This window comes from Oncorhynchus mykiss, chromosome 2, assembly GCF_057628025.1.
Source record: "Oncorhynchus mykiss isolate SJ-2025 chromosome 2, ASM5762802v1, whole genome shotgun sequence".
Lineage (NCBI taxonomy): Eukaryota > Metazoa > Chordata > Actinopteri > Salmoniformes > Salmonidae > Oncorhynchus > Oncorhynchus mykiss.
Window position 1 is genome coordinate 91077596 of NC_143023.1, and position 21765 is coordinate 91099360.

The 21765-nt window shown below is 41.3% G+C and overlaps 1 protein-coding gene across 1 annotated transcript in view; it reads right to left on the reverse strand.

Annotated features, from left to right (window-relative positions):
- tmtc3 (transmembrane O-mannosyltransferase targeting cadherins 3) overlaps positions 1-21765 on the reverse strand; it is a 111311-nt gene that overhangs the window by 41398 nt on the left and 48148 nt on the right. The window contains exon 7 of the mRNA XM_021576723.3: positions 9440-9692. Coding sequence (XP_021432398.2) covers positions 9440-9692 — 253 coding nt within the window. The remainder of the gene's footprint in view (positions 1-9439; positions 9693-21765) is intronic.

Sequence of the window (21765 nt, forward strand, 5' to 3'; positions counted from 1 at the left end):
CTTTACAGAAGAGCTTAAATTACTTTCAATGTGGCACCATCATAGGATGTCACCTTTCCAGGTCAGTTCGTCAAATTTCTGCCCTGCTAGAGCTGCCCCGGTAAACTGTAAGTGCTGTTATTGTAAGTAGATACATCTAGGAGCAACAACGGCTCAGCCGTAAAGTGGTAGGCCACACAAGCTTACAGAACGGGGCCGCCGAAGCCTGAATGCTGAAGCCTGTAAAAAAGTCTGTCCTTGGTTATAACACTCACTACAGAGTCCCAATCTGCCTCCAGAAGCAACATCAGAAAATAACTTTGTTGGAAACTTCAATGAGTTTCATGGTGGAGCAGCCTAAGATCACTGTACGCAAAATGCCAAGCATCTGCTGGAGTGGAGTAAAGCTCACCGACATTGGACTCTAGAGCAGTGGAAACGCGTTCTCTGGAGTGATGAATCACACTTCACCATCTGTCAGTCTGATGGCCTAATCTGAGTTTGACGGATGCCAGGAGAACGCTACCTGCCCAAATGTATAGTGCTAACTGTAAAGTTTAGTGAGGCGGAATAATGGTCTGGGGCTGTTTTTTATAGTTTGGGTTAAGCTCCTTAGTTCCAGTGACGGAACATCTTAACACTACAGCATATAGTGACACTGTAGACGATTCTGTACTTCAAACTTTGTGGCAAGTTTGGGGAAGTTCCTTTTTCAGCATGACAATGCCCTGGTGCACAAAGCGAGGTCCATACAGAAATTGTTTTTCCGAGGTCGGTGTGGAAGAACTTGACTTGCCTGCACAGAGCCCTGACCTCAACCCCATCAATCACCTTTGGGATGAATTGGAACACTGACTGCGAGCCAGGCCTAATTGCCCAACATCAGTCGCAGACCTCGCTAATGCTCGTGGCTGAATGGAAGCAAGTCCCCGCAGCAATGTTTCAACATCTAGTGGAAAGCCGTCCTGTTGTTACAGCAGCAACATGGGGACCAACTCCATACTAATACCAATGATTTTGGAATGAGATGTTCGACGAGCAGGTGTCCACATACTTTTGGTCATGTAGCATTTTTTTTAAATTATGTAGCCTAGGCCTACTGGTTGTAGGAATTTGGGATTTATCCACATCTGTCCCAGAGCCTGTTTGGAATAAGCTCTTTATTTATATGGTCCTAGTCGACAATTACCCTGAGTTATCCCCCCTTCCTATGTGTTACAGTCATTATATGATATATATAACAAACAGCATGATTGCTTCGGCAGCGCTTCAGAGGGCCCAGGAAGACAGTTGCGGAGGGTGTGTGGACCTGCAGACACCTAGCTAAAAGAAGACACAGGGCCGGGCTGCGTGAAATAACGCAAGGTGTTTTTTTGCTGTTGTCTATTTTCACATACTCGGGGAGATCCAAGGGCCAGTCAACTTGGATGAAAGGGTTTGAAACAGCTACATTACAAAATATGCATTATGTAATAAACTCTAATTTAATGTTAACGGTTAATGCAGCATGACTTAGGGCTACACTCCTCATCTTCCATGGGTGGAAATAGAACATCATGTTGCTGTCATCACAGCAGGTGGCTACAAAGTCCAAATAGATGCCAGGTCCTATTAAAAAGGTATTTAAGACCTGAAGTAGACCTATAAATAATAACAACTGCCACATTTGTTTTCTTTAGTTTTTTGTTAATGTGGCTCATTTTCTTCTCTACCCATTTCACCCCATCATGTTATATTTCCTTCCTTTTGGAATTTGTATTGGTGAACAACAAGCTTGGTAATTCCACCAATTCTTTGCTCATTGCAAAACAACAAGCTTGGAAATGCCACCAATCTGGAACATTAGTTAAATAACTCTAGTAAGTGTTCCAAATTGAGAAGTCTGTAGTAGCCTAGAATCTACAACACCCCTGGGAACAATGGTGACCCATCATTCAGGGCCCCACCTGTTTTGAGACCTACCTGTTTTGCATGTAATTCTGTCATTATTTGGCATCACATGTCAGTTTAGCAAATGTAAAAAACAAAACAAATAATCCTTGAGTTAATAAAGCCTAGCTCAGTGCTATCTGTGGTGGAGGGACAGTCAGCGAAAGCACAGAGCTTAGGTGTTGTTAATCTTCTCTGGTTGCGCCATGATTGGCTCAGGGTTCTGTCACTCATTGGAACACTCAGTCACTGCAGAATCTACGGGAGAGCAAGGCAGTTCAAGCCCCCCTAGGGTGCTACCATAGATTTACAGTAAATGTCCATCCAAGAAGGCTCAAGGTCATTGGCCACAGATAAAACGATGTGAAATCACGTTCTCTCTCCCGTAGCTTTGATTGGACTGATGACCACTATAAATCTCCCGTAGCTTTGATGTAAACATCATATTTTCTAAATCTTAGCTAGCAAACTAGATAAGCAGTCATCATGAATGACGTCGACAATCTACTCCCAAAGCTGACTCTCTCCCCTCTGTTCTCATCTTCCTAGATCAATCTGCTGCCGTCGACTCTGTGAACCATCAGATCCTCCCCACCCTTTCAGGGCTGGGTCTCAGGCTCTGCACACTCTAGAATTGCATCCTACCTTGCAGGCCGCTCTTACTATGCCTGTGATATGGTTGTCCCACCTAGCCATCTTAAGATGAATGCACTAACTGAAAGTCACTCTGAATAAGAGTCTGCTAAATGACTAAAATGTAAATGTAAATGTGAGAAAACAACTCAAACGTTCATCGACCACTGGACATAAACAATACACGACAAGTCGGAAAATCTCAAATTAAAAAATGATCGGTTTGGAAGGAAGCAGTGGCTAACTGCGAGAGTCGCAAATAAATAACTATTTTGCTTCCCCTGCCTGTTATTCAGTGGAGAGGGTGTGTGGTCCAAGTCTGGGTTTAAGGACTTAAAACATCTGTCTGAAAAGGTCTCAAAACATGAGAATTGTGTATCACATGTAGACAATGCTGTTTAACACGGATAATTGGGAAATCAAACATTGTGGCTCAGCTACACACCGCATATAACGAGCCATCGACCTTTATAACTAACAAGCGGAGGAGAATAGGTATGTGCTTGACAGAATTACAGCATGCATTAAATTGTGTGGTTGAAAGAATAGGCTTATAGGTTATGTCTGTTTCTTAATCTAAATTATGGCTTTTATCCGTTTCTTCGTTCCCTTATGCCATAGTTTGTACATCTCCTTTGTTATATTGCTTATATACTGTAGATATATCTTATTCATAATTTTAGGCAATATTCCAATTATGCATTTCATTATTTTGCTCACTTTGTGTATTAATTAGCTCATGTGCTTTTCACCGCCAGGAGGAAGTCTAATCCCATTCAAATATTTTTGTTAAAACAAAACTTTCAGGAATAGGCCCATGTAATTTCAGTTCATAATGCGAGGGTTGTTTAGTTTGTGCAATGTGCTATCTGTGTCAGTATATTGTGGATCCTCATGATTGTATTTTCCATCCTTTATAGACCACATAATAGAACACTTCAAAATGGTAGGCTAACCACTGACTCTCACCCCCTCGCTCTGTCTCTCAACTTAAAGACTAAAGTTTAAGGTCTTAACATCTTTCTGAATTTATCTGAACTAAGATTTATTTAAATGTCTTTTGCTTTCCATTTCGTAAGTGCCGAACGAATAGGTCTACTTCGTTAGAGATCGTTGGCTTGCACTAGCTTATAACTAGAGCTAAGTGTTAATGACATATTAATAAAAATATTATGAATTTACTGAACATAAATGTAATAAAGTTTGTGTATGGTTCAAAAGTCAAAACTCATGTTTTGTTATTATAGAAGGAGAATGTGGTTCTTATCGACTTACACAAATCCCCAAGGAATCAGCAGAAACCATGTTTATTTAAGCAAGTCAGCTATATCAGCTTTGGGTTTTAAAAAGGCAAGTAAATGAGGCGGAATGAACTGTTTCACTGCCAGACGAGGCCCCACTGATAGCCAGGTGTAGTGGTGGTAAGGTTTCACTCCATGGTGCTGAAGGAAAGCTCGGCTGCTGGGACAAGCTTTATGTAGGCCCTAACAGTTTGTGGTAACCGTTTTTCACCGCTTTCGTGAATTGAATGTATTGTTTAGCGTTGTGTAGTGTAGTGGCGTCGCTGGTATGCATCTAAAAATATTGGTTGAATTTGACCCACCAAGATTTACATGCTAAAATTGCCACTGCCTGGGAAGGCAGTTGATTACCAGCATCCCTTGCAGACAACACAAAAGCTCATTCAAATTTCACACCTTAAAAGGGCTCGGTGGTTTCCCAGACCCAGATTAAGCGCTTTCAAATGGAGAAAGTGTTCAGGAGTGCAAGTGTAGCCTTATTAATCTGGGTCCCGGAACCCAGCCCATAAGGGACAATTCAGAGTTCTAGGCCTAATTCTATATTAGGATATCTCCGATGTTCTAGATTATCATGCAGCCTCAAGTGTAACAAAAACTGACATTTAATGTAATTAAATTAGACATTTAATGTAATTAAATGTAATTAAATAATTTCCATTATTATCAGGACATACATTCTGAGTTCGGCAACAGTGGTGGACTCAAATAGTTTGGTTTGGAAGACACTACACGAAGAACAGAAACAATCCATCAATATAGCCGAAACAATGTTTCCTATTGGTCTAAAATAAGTAGGCTATGGGGGATTTCTGCAGTGGGGATAAAAAAAGAACAAAAAAACTCATAATAATAGCCAAACCAAATAGGATCTAAATGTAGTCTCATCATATCCTTAAGCTAGCTGTTGAGCTATGAGCTTTCTTTCTCTTAGAAATCAGAGTAACCATTTCTTCTACATTATTGTGATTTGTCGTGGGGAGGGTAGGGAGGGTAGGGTAAAAGCAACATTGTGAGCAAGTTCACTGACCCGTGTTGATTCGGAGAGAACACACTAAGGAAGAAGTCATTGGTCTGTTACTCTGTTACACTCCGTTCTATCACTTTCTCTTCCGCTATCTATGGGCACGCAGAGGATACAGTAGAGCAGATTCAGGGCAGGCATCCACACTGCTGAACTTTCCACTAAATTTCATTCAGGAGAGAACAGAAGTGGTGTAAGCCAGGCTGAGGATACAGAGAGATGCCATCTGTTGTGACAAAAGAGTAAAACAACATCCCAGGCTTCCATGGTATGTTGTACAGAATATGAATTGTCTTGACTTTATAAACACAGAAGGGTTAGGCTGTGTGTAAAGTAGATGGCACAGTGAGTGAAACTCAACGCCAAGAGGTCATCATTCACTCTACAAGTCGAACTTATTGGCCCAATGTGGGAATTTCCACAGTGATGTTTTGATGTCTTTGTCGTGACTGCAGTTAGGTTATTGTCAAGCAAATAACTGCCGGTCTTACGGTAATTGAGAAGTCTGTATAGCCTTCAAGCCACTGACGCAGACCTTGGGACCGTCTACATTTTAAAAAGTCTAATAAGTCAATTTAATATAGCCTACACAAATCACAATAAATCCATTATTTATTTTAGACAAGTCTACATAAACATGATATGAAGGAAATGTAGTCTATTTCAGAAGAAGAGAATAGCATACTCTGAGTTGTCCTTATGTTAGGTCCTGATCTGGCTATGCCATATGGCTGTGAGCTGCACTAGTTAATTTAGCAGACAACATTTGCTTAGAATTCTGTGGCATTATTTCGTATTATTTTATAGTATGAAGAATATAATTGAACATAGCTTGCTAAAATAGAAAGGATATATTCTGGCAACAATTTCAAAGGAAGTGCACACATGCGCACAGACGGTTATTTCAAACATGAACATATGCTTTATTCTGTGTTGAGCGGTTAACAAAGAAACTGGTCCTCCTATATGCTTAATTTAGAGGTATTTATGCAACTTTAGTTGTGATACAAACGTCGGGCAATATGATTGGATTTTTAATACATTCTAAGGCTGCATGATGGGATTCTAATGATGATTTGAAAAAAGTCGCAAGCTGCACACACTTCAGTCTCATTCACAATCTGACAAGCACTTGATAATATTCTCACCAGGTCTTGAATTTTCCCAGTGGCACCCCCTTGTGTAGCCGTAATGCCCCATAAAACAATCCATGCCTTTTGCGGCCAAAGTGGGTGTTGTGCCCTTCGGCTGAATATAATAATTATAATTCCCGGCTGCTGTGCTCTGAAGCACTTCTCACTCACATGGCTCTCAGATGTAGCCAATGCCCGTCATGTGATCGGGTTCCTTCTCACAGGCATTTCAGCTAAGAAGTAGGCTTCAAGGGAATGAAGACAGACACACTGGGGACGTTACTGCGCATATTGAACATGATAGAGCTGTCCACATTTAGCCTACTTTTAGTCAGCCAGCAAGATGAGTAGGCTTAACGAACAGCAAAAGCACTGTCCTATGTCAATCTATTATCCCCCATAGTAAAAAAGTTGGCCTATTCCTTCGGTACAATAAATAAATATACCAAACACTCTGGGACCGTTGTGGGATGGAATAGATCCCAAATGAATACAACCCCTAGCATGAAAAAAAAGTTTAAAAGCAATGAGACTGATGCAACAGATGAGAACTTTTAGCTTAAAATGTTGTGCCCGGGTTGTGCTGTGGCGGAGTTCTTTGTGGGCTATTCTCGGCCTGGTCTCAGGATGGTAAGTTGGTGGTTGAAGATATCCCTCTAGTGGTGTAGGGGCTGTGCTTTGGCAAAGTGGGTGGGGTTATATCCTGCCTGTTTGGTGCTGTCTGGGGGTATAGTCGGACAGGGCCACAGTGTCTCCCGACCCCTCCTGTCTCAGCCTCCAGTATTTATGCTGCAGTAGTTTATGTGTCGGGGGGGTAGGGTCAGTCTGCTTTATCTGGAATATTTCTCCTGTCTTATCCGGTGTCCTGTGTGAATTTAAGTATGCTATCTCCGATTCTCTCTTTCTTTCTCTCGGAAGACCTGAGCCCTAGGACCATGCCTCAGGACTACCTGGCCTGATGACTCCTTGCTGTCTCCAGTCCACCTGGACATGCTGCTGCTCCAGTTTCAACTGTTCTGCATGCGGCTATAGAACCCTGACCTGTTCACCGGACGTGCTACCTGTCCCAGACCTGCTGTTTTCAACTCTCTAGAGACAGCAGGAGCGGTAGAGATACTCTGAATGATCGGCTATGAAAAGCCAACTGACATTTACTCCTGAGGTGCTGGCCTGTTGCACCCTTGACAACCACTGTGATTATTATTATTATTATTATTTGGCCCTGCTGGTCACCTATGAACATTTGAACATCTTGGCCATGTTCTGTTATAATCTCCACCCGGCACAGCCAGAAGAGGACTGGCCACCCCTCATGGCCTGATTCCTCTCTAGGTTTCTTCCTAGCCACCGTGCTTCTACACCTGCATTGCTTGCTGTTTGGTGTTTTAGGCTGGGTTTATGTACAGCACTTTGTGACATCAGCTGATGTAAGTGCTTAATAAATAAATTTGATTTGATTCTTCACATTACAAATACAGCAGTGCACACAGGGCAGTAGGCTATAAGTGCAAATGTTCCAAAATGCAATCAATTAGCGGGAAAACACTTCTCGAAAGTGACGCTAAATGTGATTATGCATGTAATACTTTATTACAAAGGTGAATTTTTAATGGTGGAAATTATCTTCCCCAAACTTGAAACTCATGCACTGTGTATATTATGCCAGTTAGGTATCGGTTATAAAGCAGATTAATGTCCTTTAATTTGAAGAAGTTATTTGGCCACTTTGGTTGTGATACAAACCTAATCAAAACATATAGGCCTATGGGCTAGGCTACATGAGGTGTGATACTAACCTTATTAAAACATATAGGCCTACGGGCTAGGCTATATGAGGTGTGATACTAACCTTATTAAAACATATAGGCCTACGGGCTAGGCTACATGAGGTGTGATCCTAACCTAATCAAAACATATAGGCCTACGGGCTAGGCTACATGAGGTGTGACACAAACCTAATCAAAACATATAGGCCTATGGGCTAGGCTACATGAGGTGTGATCCTAACCTAATCAAAACATATAGGCCTATGGGCTAGGCTACATGAGGTGTGATCCTAACCTAATAAAAACATATAGGCCTATGGGCTAGGCTATATGAGGTGTGATACTAACCTAATCAAAACATATAGGCCTATGGGCTAGGCTACATGAGGTGTGACACAAACCTAATTAAAACATATAGGCTTATGGGCTAGGCTACATGAGGTGTGATCCTAACCTAATAAAAACATATAGGCCTATGGGCTAGGCTACATGAGGTGTGATACTAACCTAATCAAAACATATAGGCCTATGGGCTAGGCTACATGAGGTGTGATCCTAACCTAATAAAAACATATAGGCCTATGGGCTAGGCTACATGAGGTGTGATACTAACCTAATCAAAACATATAGGCCTATGGGCTAGGCTACATGAGGTGTGATCCTAACCTAATCAAAACATATAGGCCTATGGGCTAGGCTATATGAGGTGTGATACTAACCTAATAAAAACATATAGGCCTACGGGCTAGGCAAAAAAAGGCATGCGCTGTTCCTTGACTTACTGCTCAAGCTGAGTATCATTCAAGGGATAGGCTAATATTGTCACCCACCAGACTACTCTAGATTTAATGTTCTTTACATACAGTGCACAAAATAATATATGTGTGAAATGAGTTTAGATTTAGAATGGACCATGATCATGCACCTGTCGGGGTATAGGGGTATTGTTGGAAAAAATACATGTATTTAAACAGCGAAAGGAGGATGCTTTTAATGTGGTTCATTTTCATGCCAGCCATGTAGGCCATACTCCTGTTGTAAAGCGAAGCAATGTGCTTAATATTAGGAAAGTTGATAGATAAATAAATATAGTAGCCTATAGAAAGCTGATGGGATCCTCTTTTTAATAGATGTCATCAAAACTCTGTTTTCTCACGCAATTGCATAGCCGATAGAAAGATTTCACAAAATGAGCTCATGGGCAATAATGAACTATTTGATTAGATTTCAGTACATTTGCATTGACGTCAGAGTGATTAGAGGGACAATAGAGTGCTGAGTACCAGGCAGTTAGAAAGTTTGGTGGGTTACTAATGATCAGCAGCATCAGAGCTTGGAGAAGCCTATTTACGTGACTAAACAGTCATGTGGAATTTGAATGCTGTTATGACCGCTGGTGTGGAGGTAATACGGTAAGCCGTAACAGCCCTAGTTACAACTGGTAACTTCAGGTCAGAAACAAACCATACTAGTGCAGAAAAATTCCACACCACAGATAATAATTTCCATGACAGCTGCCAAAAGCACATTGGACAATGCAACGTGTAATAGCAAAAGAAGAAAAATAAATGTATTTTGATCTGGCAAAACCACAACCACCAATAAAAAAAGGCAGCGAGATTCACTTATGCACGGTATCACAAGTCTTTATAAACCACAAACTCTAACTCCACTAACCATGAGGACGGTCTTGGCGGAAGAGTGTGAGTGGCGGAGGCTGTGAAAGGCCAGCAGGCCCAGCAGGCTGTAGAAGGCCAGGGTGGCCAGGTTCCTCAGGTCTAGAGGGCTTTCCACCAGAGGAATGGTACCCATGGTCCAATCACAGCAGAGCTCCGAGGGGTTCAGAAGGAGCCAGGCATTTAATGGCAGCAGGTAGTTGAAGGTCAGCTGCCGGGCCGGAGTCGGGCTGACAGCCGCGGGGTTGTCAAACCTGGAGAAGAGAGGGGAAATGATGTTAGGGACCATATAGGATGGAATCACAAGCTAGAATATAAAATACATTAAATCTGCTCGCCTAAATGGAGATGTTCTATTTCCGGTCCTTGTTAAAGGTAACAATCCTTAGTGGAAGTGCCTACTATTAGGCACATTATTCGTCAATTGTGGGAATTTATGAAAAAAACTAAATGTAGTACAACCGAGGCAAAAGGGTTATAAATGCTAATGGCTGCTAATCTGGTTTTATCCTGTAAGTGGCACTTCGTGCTCTTTTCAAGGAATGGGACCCAACTTCTTAAAGGCTCTAGGATCCATGTGTACAGGGGTGGTCTGCCAGTCAAAAGGACGACAACCCTACATGGGATGGGGAAGGTTTTTGTGGGAGGGAAAATGGAGGACAACTTAGAGCCAGCTGGAGCTACAGTATGCTTAGCAGGGCATCTATCAAGGTACAGCTTCGTGGATAACGGAAAGGCGTTGATTCTGGTGGTACTGGTAGATATGAATAAGTATCTCAAATTAGTGGCAAGGATAGTGGTAAGTACACTACATGACCAAAAGTATGTGGAAGCTTGTTCGTCGAACATCTCATTCCAAAATCATGGGCATTAATACAGAGTTGGCCCCCCCTTTGCTAATATAACAGCATCCGCTTTTCTGGGAAGGCTTTCCACTAGATGTTGGAACATTGCTTCCATTCAGCCACAAGAGCATTAGTAAGGTCGGGCACTGATGTGGGGCAATTAGGCCTGGCTCGCAGTCCGAGTTTCAATTCATCCCAAAGGTGTTTGATGGGGTTGAGGTCAGGGCTCTGTACAGGGCAGTCAAATTATTACACACCAATCTCAAACCATTTCTGTATGAACCTTGCGTTGTGCACGGAACTAAGGGGCTTAGCCCGAATCATGAAAAACAGCCCCAAACCATTATTCCTCCTCCATCAAACTTCACAGTTGGCATTGTGCATACGGGCAGGTAGCGTTCTCCTGGCATCCACCATACCCAGATTAGTCCGTTGGACTATCAGATGGGAATTTGGGGCAGAAATTTGACGAACTGGCTTGTTGGAAAGGTGGCATCCTATGACGGTGCAACATTGAAAGGCACTGAGCTTTTCAGTAAGGCCATTCTACTGCCAATGTTTGTCTATGGACATTGCATGGCTGTGTGCTCGATTAAATACCTGTCAGCAACGGGTGTGGCTGAAATAGTTGAATCCACTAATTTGAAGAGATTCTGAATATTATGGACACTTTGGAATTGACTGATATTTGGAGGCTTAAAAACCCAGATCTCGTAATATATAATTGGAGGAGGCTTAATCAAGCTAGTCAGATTTATTATTTTCTCATATCCTTTTCAATGGTGGCAAAAGTAAAGAAAAGTATTGATTGAGGAAATAAGATCATCAACTTATATACCTCCATATATCTATGACAGACTTTCCACGAGGAAGGGGGCATTGGAAATTTAACTAAGGTTTATTGACTGACAGTACTTCCTTGGCAAAAACTAAAGAATTCATATAACTTTTTCTTGCACAATACAGGAACAGCAGACCCACTTATTCCATGGTATGGCTTTAAAATGTGCCTTTAGGGTCAATTCAATTACATTTCCATTGCAAAAACGGTATCGGTCAATGTAGACAAGACTTACAACAGAAATAGAAAATCTAACATTACAAAAAGCAAAACAATAGGACGTTATTGAGGAAAGATAGGGTTTCACTTATCTAAAACCAGCAAAGTTTTTCCTAAACCATTAAAATAGAAACGCAACCAAAAATAACCTACAGAAAATAGACTTAACAAAAATATAAAACGCACCACGCAACAATCAACAATTTTACTGAATTACAGTTCATAAGGAAATCCGTCAATTTAAATAAATAAATGAATAAATGAGAAATCTATGGATTTCACGACTGGGGAGGGGCGCAGCCATGGCTAGTCCTGGAAGGGCATAGGCACACCCACTTGGGAGCCAGGCCAACCCACTGGGGAGCCAGGTCCAGCCAATCAGAATGAGTCCCCCCCCACCCCAAAAGGGCTTCATTACAGACATAAATACACCTCAGTCTTATCAGTTGTCAGACGAGCCCACGGGTGAAGAAGCTGGATGGTCCTGGGCTGGCATGATTACACATGGTCTGCGGTTGTGAGGCCGGTTGGACATGTCGCTAAATTCTCAAAAACAAGGGAGGCGGCTTAGGGTAGAGAAATTAACATTAAATTCTCTGGCAACAGCTCTGGTGGACATTCCTGCAGTCAGCATGCCAATTGCATGATTCCTCAAAAGTTGAGACATCTGTGGCATTGTGTTGTGTGACAAAACTGCACATTTTAGAGTAACCTTTTAATGTCCCCAGCAAAAGGTGCACCTGTGTAATGATCATGTTGTTTAATATGCTATTTCTAAACTTTCTTGCCTAGCTAAAATGTTAGAATCGTTGATTCCTTCTCAGCTAAGAATTTTCTTATCTTTGAAATATGTTATAAATGTACATCAGTCAGTTTTAGACCAGGCCATAGCACTATCTCTGCTGTATCCCAAGTTATAAACAATGTGGTTAACTGTATGGATAAAAGGCAACATTGTGCTGCCCTCTTCATTGACCTTCCATACTGTTGATCACTCACTACTAATTCAGAGGCTTTCCTCAATTGGTCTAGATCAGGCTAAATTGTAACTGGTGTAAAAGTACTTGACAGATAGAACTGTGTATCTACTGATGGTATAACTACTGACCCCCTGCAGGGGTCAATACTTTGTCCTTCTTACGATTTACATTACCAATATTGACTAGTCTGTAAAAATGAAATGAATTGAATTCAGGTAAAACTAAGTATATATTGTTCTCTAGAGCACATACAAATAACTGACGATTTCAACATACAGTTGAAGTGGGAAGTTTACATACACTTAGGTTGGAGTCAATAAAACTCGCCTTTCAACCACTCCACACATACTTTTTCCAACAATTGTTTACAGACAGATTATTTCACTTTTAATTCACTATCACAATTCCAGTGGGTCAGAAGTTTAAATACACTAAGTTGACTGCACCTTTTAACAGCTTGCAAAATTCCAGAAAATTATGTTATGGCTTTACAAGCTTCTGATAGGCTAATCGACATAATTTGAGTCAATTGGAGGTGTACCTGTGAATGTATTTCAAGGCCTACCTTCAAACTCAGTGCCTCTTTGCTTGCCATCATGGGAAAATCAAAAGAAATCAGCCAAGACCTCAGAAAACAATTGTAGACCTCCACAAGTCTGGTTTATCCTTGGGAGGAATTTCAAAACGCCTGAAGGTACCACGTTCATCTGTACAAACAATAATACGCAATGGGACCATGGGACCACGCAGCCGTCATACCGCCCAGGAAATAGACACGCTCAGTCTCCTAGAGATTAATGTACTTTGGTGCGAAAAGTGCAAATCAATCCCAGAACAACAGCAAAGGACCTTGTGAAGATGCTGGAGGAAACAGGTACAAAAGTATCTATATCCACAGTAAAACAAGTCCTATATCAACATAACCTGAAAGGCCGCTCAGCAAGGAAAAAGCCACTACTCCAAAACCCCCATAAAAAAGCCAGACTACGGTTTGCAATTGCACATGGGGACAAAGATCGTACTTTTTGAAGAAATGTCCTCTGGTCTGACAAAACAAAAATAGAACTGTTTGGCCATAATGACCATCGTTATGTTGGAGGAAAAAAGGGGGAGGCTTGCAAGCCGAAAAACACCATCCCAACCATGAATCACGGGGGTGGCAGCATCATGCTGTAGGGGTGCTTTCCTACATGAGGGACTGGTGCACTTCACAAAATAGATGGCGTCATGAGGAAGGAAAATTGTGGATATATTGAAGCCAACATCAAGACATCAGTCAGAAAGTTAAAGCTTGGTTGCAAATGGGTCTTCCAAATGGACAATGACCCAAAGCATACCCACAAAGTTGTGGCAAAATGGCTTAAGGAAAACAAAGTCAAGGTATTGGAGTGGCCATCACAAAGCCCTGACCTCAATCCTATAGAACATTTGTGGGCAGAACTGAAAAAAACTTATGCGAGCAAGGAAGCCTACAAACCTGACTCCGTTACACCAGCTCTGTCAGGAGGAATGGGCCAAAATCCACCCAACTTATTGTTGGAAGCTTGTGGAAGGATACCCAAAACCTTAGACCTATTTTAAACGGCAATGCTACCAAATACTAATTGAGTGTATGTAAACTTCTGACCCACTGGGAATGTGATGAAAGAAATAAAAACCGAAATAAACCATTATCTCTACTATTATTCTGACATTTCACATTCTTAAAATAAAGTGTGGATCCTAACTGTCCCAAGTAAGGGATTTTTTTACTATGATTAAATGTCAGGAATTGTGAAAAACTGTGTTGAAATGTATGTAAACTTCCGACTTCAACTGTATGTACTTTCAGATGGTGTCCAAATTTTGGTGTTCCTGCTTACAAATATTAGGGCATCTGGATAGATGAAAATCTGTATTTATTTTTTTTAAAGCATATTGATGAGTTAAGGTGAGAATAAAAATGGTTATCTTGTATAGAAATAGGCCATGCTTCTTGCTAAAATGTTTGTTTTTTATTACAATTTATTTATTACTATTTTATCTTTCATTATGTATTAATATTTTGAGGTGTGTCTTTTCTGTAATTTATATAATTCAGGGCTCATTTGTAAAATAAACCTTGGTGTCAGTATGTCTCCCTGATATAATAACGGTTAAATATACATTTTTTTTATTCTCCTACCTCAGATGACGATGAGTTTCGTGACATCCTTCTCCCCCAAAATAATGTTAAACTGTCTGCGACACACAAAACATTTTTGTTCAGGCCTAATTACATTGGATAATTAAAGTTGAAAATGGATTCCTTTCAGATAGGGAAAACCCCTGGCCTTGATGGCATTCAAATAGATATATCAAACTTTTTATGAACCATTTTAAGATCCATTATCATCATCATCATCATGATTTAATTACTCTTATATAAATGTCAAACTGCCGGACAAACAAAAAGAGGGGCGGATCTCTCTCCAACTGAAGCAGGAGCCAGGGGTGGCAGTACAAAAACCCAGTATCTTAAAAAAAAATTGAATACCCCTCACACTTCAATGTTGGGATGCTAAAATATTGGCAAACTGTATTGCTCACAGAATTAAAAAGATTGGGATGAAACATTTCACGTGTAATCAGACAGGATTCTTAAAAGGAAGATATATTGGAGACAGACAACTACAAGAAATAATTGAAAACTATGAAAATGCAGGGAAACCAGGTATAATCTTTATAGCAGATTTTGAGAAAGCTTTCGAGACAGTACATCTAGAATCTGTTCAAAAGTGCCTGGTTTTATACATTTTTTTACTTTGGAGAATCTCTCATAATATGGGTAAAAGTCATGTACAACAATACTTTGTCAAATAAAAAAACATTACTTCTCTGACAACTTTGAATTGTCAAGAGGATGACAACCTTAATTAAAAACCAGTTGAGTCTATGGGGGCGCTATTTCATTATTGGATAAAAAACGTTCCCGTTTTAAACGCAATATTTTGTCACGAAAAGATGCTCGACTATGCATATTATTGACAGTTTTGGAAAGAAAACACTCTGAAGTTTCAGAATCTGCAAAGATATTGTCTGTGAGTGCCCCAGAACTCATTCTACAGGCGAAACCAAGATGAAACGTCAAACAGGAAATGAGCAGAATTTCTGAAGCTCTGTTTTCTAATGTCTCCTTATATGGCTGTGAATGCGACAGGAATAAGCTTAGACCTTCTGCCGTTTCCCCAAGATGTCGGCAGCATTGTGACGTATTTGTAGGCATATCATTGGAAGATTGACCATAAGAGACTACATTTTCCAAGTGTCCGCCTGGTGTCCTGCGTCGAAATTGGTGCGCAACGCCAGGTGCAAGTATTTTTCCATTTGATAGAGAGGAGAAACCAGGCTTCCACGAACGATATATCATCAAAGAGATATGTGAAAAACACCTTGAGGATTGACTCTAAACAACGTTTGCCATGTTTTCAGTCGATATTATGGAGTTAATTTGGAAAAAAGTTTGCGTTTTGAGGACTGAATTTTCGTTTTTTTTTGGTAGCCTAATGTGATGTACAAAACGGAGCTATTTCTAATACACAAAGAATCTTTTTGGAAAAACTGAGCATTTGCTATCTAACTGAGAGTCTCCTCATTGAAAACATCCGAAGTTCTTCAAAGGTAAATTATTTTATTTGAAGGCTTTTCTTGTTTTTGTTGAAATGTTGCCTGCTGGATGCTAACGCTAATGCTAACGCTAAATGCTACGCTAGCTAGCTACTGTTACACAAATGATTGTTTTCCTATGGTTGAGAAGCATATTTTGAAAATGTGAGATGACAGTGTTGTTTACAAAAGGCTAAGCTTGAGAGATGGCATATTTATTTCATTTGTGATTTTCATGAATAGTTAACGTTGCGTTATGGTAATGAGCTTGAGTCTGTATTCACGATCCCGGATCCGGGATGGGGAGATCAGAGAGGTTTTAAGGGGCAAAACATTTATGATTAGAGACAAAAGTATTAAATGTACGCTGATGATTCATGTTCGAGTCATCAATCTTCAACCTTGAAGGGCATTAATGAGGACCTGGATAATTTCTCCAGTTTCTCTGGACGAAAACCCAACGATGATAAATGCTATATTTACATAAGTATTCAGAACCTTTACTCAGTACTTACTCAGTACTTTGTTGAAGCACCTTTGGCAGCTATTACAGTCTCGAGTCTTCTTGGGTATGATGCTACAAGCTTGGCACACCTGTATTTGGGTAGTCTCTCATTCTTCTCTGCAGATCCTCTCAAACTCTGTCAGGTTGGATGGGGAGCGTTGCTGCACAGCTATTCTCAGGTCTCTCCAGAGATGTTCAAGTCTGGGCTATGGCTGGGCCACTTGAGGACATTCAGAGACTTGTCCCGAAGCCACTCCTGCATTGTCTTGGCTGTGTGCTTAGGGTTGTTGTCCTGTCGGAAGGTGAACCTTCACCCTATATATCTCTTTGTACTTTGCTCCGTTCATATTTGCCTCAATCCTGACTAGTCTCCCAGTCCCTGCCGTTGAAAAACATCCCAACATCATGATGCTGCCACCAACATGCTTCACCGTAGGGAAGGTGCAAGGCTTCCTCCAGACGTGACGCAATGCTGTGTCGGAGCTCTACGAACAATTCCTTCGACCTCATGGCTTGGTATTTGCTCTGACATGCACTGTCAACTGCGGGACCTTATAGACAGGTGTGTGCCTTTCCAGATCATGTCAAATCAATTGAATTTACCACAGGTGGACTCCAAATCAAGTTGTAGAAACATCTCAAGGATGATCAATGGAAACAGGATGCACCTGAGTTCAATTTCGAAACTCATAGCAAAGGGTCTGATTACTTATGTAAATAAAATAGTTTCTAAAAACCTGTTTTCACTTTGTCATTATGGGGTATTGTGTGTAGATTGAGTAGTATTTTTATTTATTTAATCCATTTTAGAATAAGGTTGTAACGTAACAAAATGTGGAAGGGAAGAGATCTGAATACTTTGCGAATGCACTGTATATCAACAATCACACCAAGAGTCTAATTAAATCTGTCTTTTAAATCTGCAACGAACCGTGTGTGATTCGGGCAGACACACACCACACAGCTAGTGGGTAGGGTTAAGCTGCATTTATATTGGTATGACCTGGGCCAATTAAGTACCATCAATTATCTGTGAATTAGAGTTTGGAGCAGTGTGCCCATAAGTCAAATGCATTTTTGTCCAATTCCCCGAATCTGAATTCCTTGTCGAACTGACATGCTATCATGGTACATTTGCTTGCGCCATTGGGGACCACTGACGACACCGCTGAAAATAAGCTTGGATAAAGAGAGCAGCCCATGAGGAGGACAGGGAGGGGGAGGAGAAGTAGGAGGAGGAGGAGAGCAGGAGGCAGTGCCAGGAAGGGGGGGGGGGAACCAAGGCAGTGCCAGGACAGTGAACTTAAAAGTGAATTCACTTGGCTGTCTGGTTAAACAATAAATCAGGTCTACAGAGCTACAGTGCCTTGCGAAAGTATTCGGCCCCCTTGAACTTTGTGACCTTTTGCCACATTTCAGGCTTCAAACATAAAGATATAAAACTGTATTTTTTTGTGAAGAATCAACAACAAGTGGGACACAATCATGAAGTGGAATGACATTTATTGGATATTTCAAACTTTTTTAACAAATGAAAAACTGAAAAATTGGGCGTGCAAAATTATTCAGCCCCTTTACTTTCAGTGCAGCAAACTCTCTCCAGAAGTTCAGTGAGGATCTCTGAATGATCCAATGTTGACCTAAATGACTAATGATGATAAATACAATCCACCTGTGTGTAATCAAGTCTCCGTATAAATGCACCTGCACTGTGATAGTCTCAGAGGTCCGTTAAAAGCGCAGAGAGCATCATGAAGAACAAGGAACACACCAGGCAGGTCCGAGATACTGTTGTGAAGAAGTTTAAAGCCGGATTTGGATACAAAAAGATTTCCCAAGCTTTAAACATCCCAAGGAGCACTGTGCAAGCGATAATATTGAAATGGAAGGAGTATCAGACCACTGCAAATCTAGCAAGACCTGGCCGTCCCTCTAAACTTTCAGCTCATACAAGGAGAAGACTGATCAGAGATGCAGCCAAGAGGCCCATGATCACTCTGGATGAACTGCAGAGATCTACAGCTGAGGTGGGAGACTCTGTCCATAGGACAACAATCAGTCGTATATTGCACAAATCTGGCCTTTATGGAAGAGTGGCAAGAAGAAAGCCATTTCTTAAAGATATCCATAAAAAGTGTTGTTTAAAGTTTGCCACAAGCCACCTGGGAGACACACCAAACATGTGGAAGAAGGTGCTCTGGTCAGATGAAACCAAAATTGAACTTTTTGGCAACAATGCAAAACGTTATGTTTGGCGTAAAAGCAACACAGCTCATCACCCTGAACACACCATCCCCACTGTCAAACATGGTGGTGGCAGCATCATGGTTTGGGCCTGCTTTTCTTCAGCAGGGACAGGGAAGATGGTTAACATTTATGGGAAGATGGATGGAGCCAAATACAGGACTATTCTGGAAGAAAACCTGATGGAGTCTGCAAAAAAATTGGGCGTGCAAAATTATTCAGCCCCCTTAAGTTAATACTTTGTAGCTCCACCTTTTGCTGCGATTACAGCTGTAAGTCGCTTGGGGTATGTCTCTATCAGTTTTGCACATTGAGAGACTGAAATTTTTTCCCATTCCTCCTTGCAAAACAACTCGAGCTCAGTGAGGTTGGATGGAGAGCATTTGTGAACAGCAGTTTTCAGTTCTTTCCACAGATTCTCGATTGGATTCAGGTCTGGACTTTGACTTGGCCATTCTAACACCTGGATATGTTTATTTTTGAACCATTCCATTGTAGATTTTGCTTTATGTTTTGGATCATTGTCTTGTTGGAAGACAAATCTCCGTCCCAGTCTCAGGTCTTTTGCAGACTCCGTCAGGTTTTCTTCCAGAATGGTCCTGTATTTGGCTCCATCCATCTTCCCATCAATTTTAACCATCTTCCCTGTCCCTGCTGAAGAAAAGCAGGCCCAAACCATGATGCTGCCACCACGTTTGACAGTGGGGATGGTGTGTTCAGCTGTGTTGCTTTTACGCCAAACATAACGTTTTGCATTGTTGCCAAAAAGTTCAATTTTGGTTTCATCTGACCAGAGCACCTTCTTCCACATGTTTGGTGTGTCTCCCAGGTGGCTTGTGGCAAACTTTAAACAACACTTTTTATGGATATCTTTAAGAAATGGCTTTCTTCTTGCCACTCTTCCATAAAGGCCAGATTTGTGCAATATACGACTGATTGTTGTCCTATGGACAGAGTCTCCCACCTCAGCTGTAGATCTCTGCAGTTCATCCAGAGTGATCATGGGCCTCTTGGCTGCATCTCTGATCAGTCTTCTCCTTGTATGAGCTGAAAGTTTAGAGGGACGGCCAGGTCTTGCTAGATTTGCAGTGGTCTGATACTCCTTCCATTTCAATATTATCGCTTGCACAGTGCTCCTTGGGATGTTTAAAGCTTGGGAAATCTTTTTGTATCCAAATCCGGCTTTAAACTTCTTCACAACAGTATCTCGGACCTGCCTGGTGTGTTCCTTGTTCTTCATGATGCTCTCTGCGCTTTTAACGGACCTCTGAGACTATCACAGTGCAGGTACATTTATACGGAGACTTGATTACACACAGGTGGATTGTATTTATCATCATTAGTCATTTAGGTCAACATTGGATCATTCAGATATCCTCACTGAACTTCTGGAGAGAGTTTGCTGCACTGAAAGTAAAGGGGCTGAATAATTTTGCACGCCCAATTTTTCAGTTTTTGATTTGTTAAAACATTTCGAAATATCCAATAAATGTCATTCCACTTCATGATTGTGTCCCACTTGTTGTTGATTCTTCAAAAAAATACAGTTTTATATCTTTATGTTTTAAGCCTGAAATGTGGCAAAAGGTCGCAAAGTTCAAGGGGGCCGAATACTTTCGCAAGGCACTGTACTTGCCTAAGCCTCCCCTCCACCCAAATCCAGACAGCAGATGTTCTGAAAGAGCTGCAAAACCTGGACCCCTACAAATCAGCTGGGCTAGACAATCTGGACACTCTGTCTAAAATGATCCTCCGCCATTGTTGCAACCCCTATTACCAGTCTGTTCAACCTCTCTATCGTATTGTCTAAGATCCCTAAAGACTGGAAAGCTGCCGCGGTCATCCCCCTCTTCAAAGGAGGTGACACTCTAGACCCAAACTGTTATAGACCTATATCCATCCTGCCTGCCTTTTTAAAGACTTCGAAAGCCAAGTTAATAGATCACTGACCATTTCGAATCCCACCGTACCTTCTCTGCTGTGCAATCCGGTTTCCGAGCTGGTCACCGTTGCACATCAACCACGCTCAAGGTGCTAAAGGATATCATAACCGCTATCAATAAAAACAGTACTGTGCATCAGTCTTCATCTACCTGGCCAAGGCTTTCAACTCTATCTATCACCGTATTCTTATCGGCAGACTCAATAGCCTTGGTTTCTCAAAAGACTGCCTCGTCTGGGTTCACCAACTACTTCTCAGACAGAGTTCAGTGTGTCAAATCGGAGGGCTTGCTGTCCGGACCTCTGGCAGTCTATGGGGGTACCACAGGGTTCAATTCTGGGGCCAACACCTTTCTCTGTATATATCAATGATGTTGCTCTTGCTGCAGGTCCTGGAGTGGCCTAGCCAGTCTCCAGATCTCAACCCCATAGAAAATCTTTGGAGGGAGTTGAAAGTCCGTGTTGCCCTGATCCACCTCCACACAGATGACACCATTCTGTATACATCTGTCCGTTCTTTGGACACTTAACTAACCTCCAAACAAGCTTTTTTTAACATTACGGAAAAAGCCTAACATTGCAATAATCTGAGACGGCGCTCAGACGTAACAATATTTATCCGCTATGTTGGAGTCAACAGAAATACAAAATTACAACATAAATATTCCCTTACCTTTGATGATCTTCCATCAGAATGTAGTGCAAGTAGTCCTAGTTCAACAATAAATAGTTTTGTTTCATAATGTTCAATTCTAGTGTCCAAGTAGCAGCATTTGCTACCACTTTCAGCTCAAATGCCCAAAAAATGACTTCAGGACCAGGATAACTTTGCATCAAAACTTCCAAATTACATATTACAGGTCGACGAAACTGGTCAAACTAAGTGCAGAATCAATCTTCAGGATGTTATAATCATACAGATCGAATAGCATTCCAACCGGACCATTCATGTTCATCTGGGGCTGATTGGAACAGCCGAAGCACTCGAACGCAAACGCGTCTCAAGCACATGGAAATATTTTTCGACACTTACTACTTTCCTTCCCATTAGGTCAAAGTTCACAGCAAATGCTCCATTACACTTTCTACTGAATAATAACAATATGCATATATTAGCAATTTAGGACA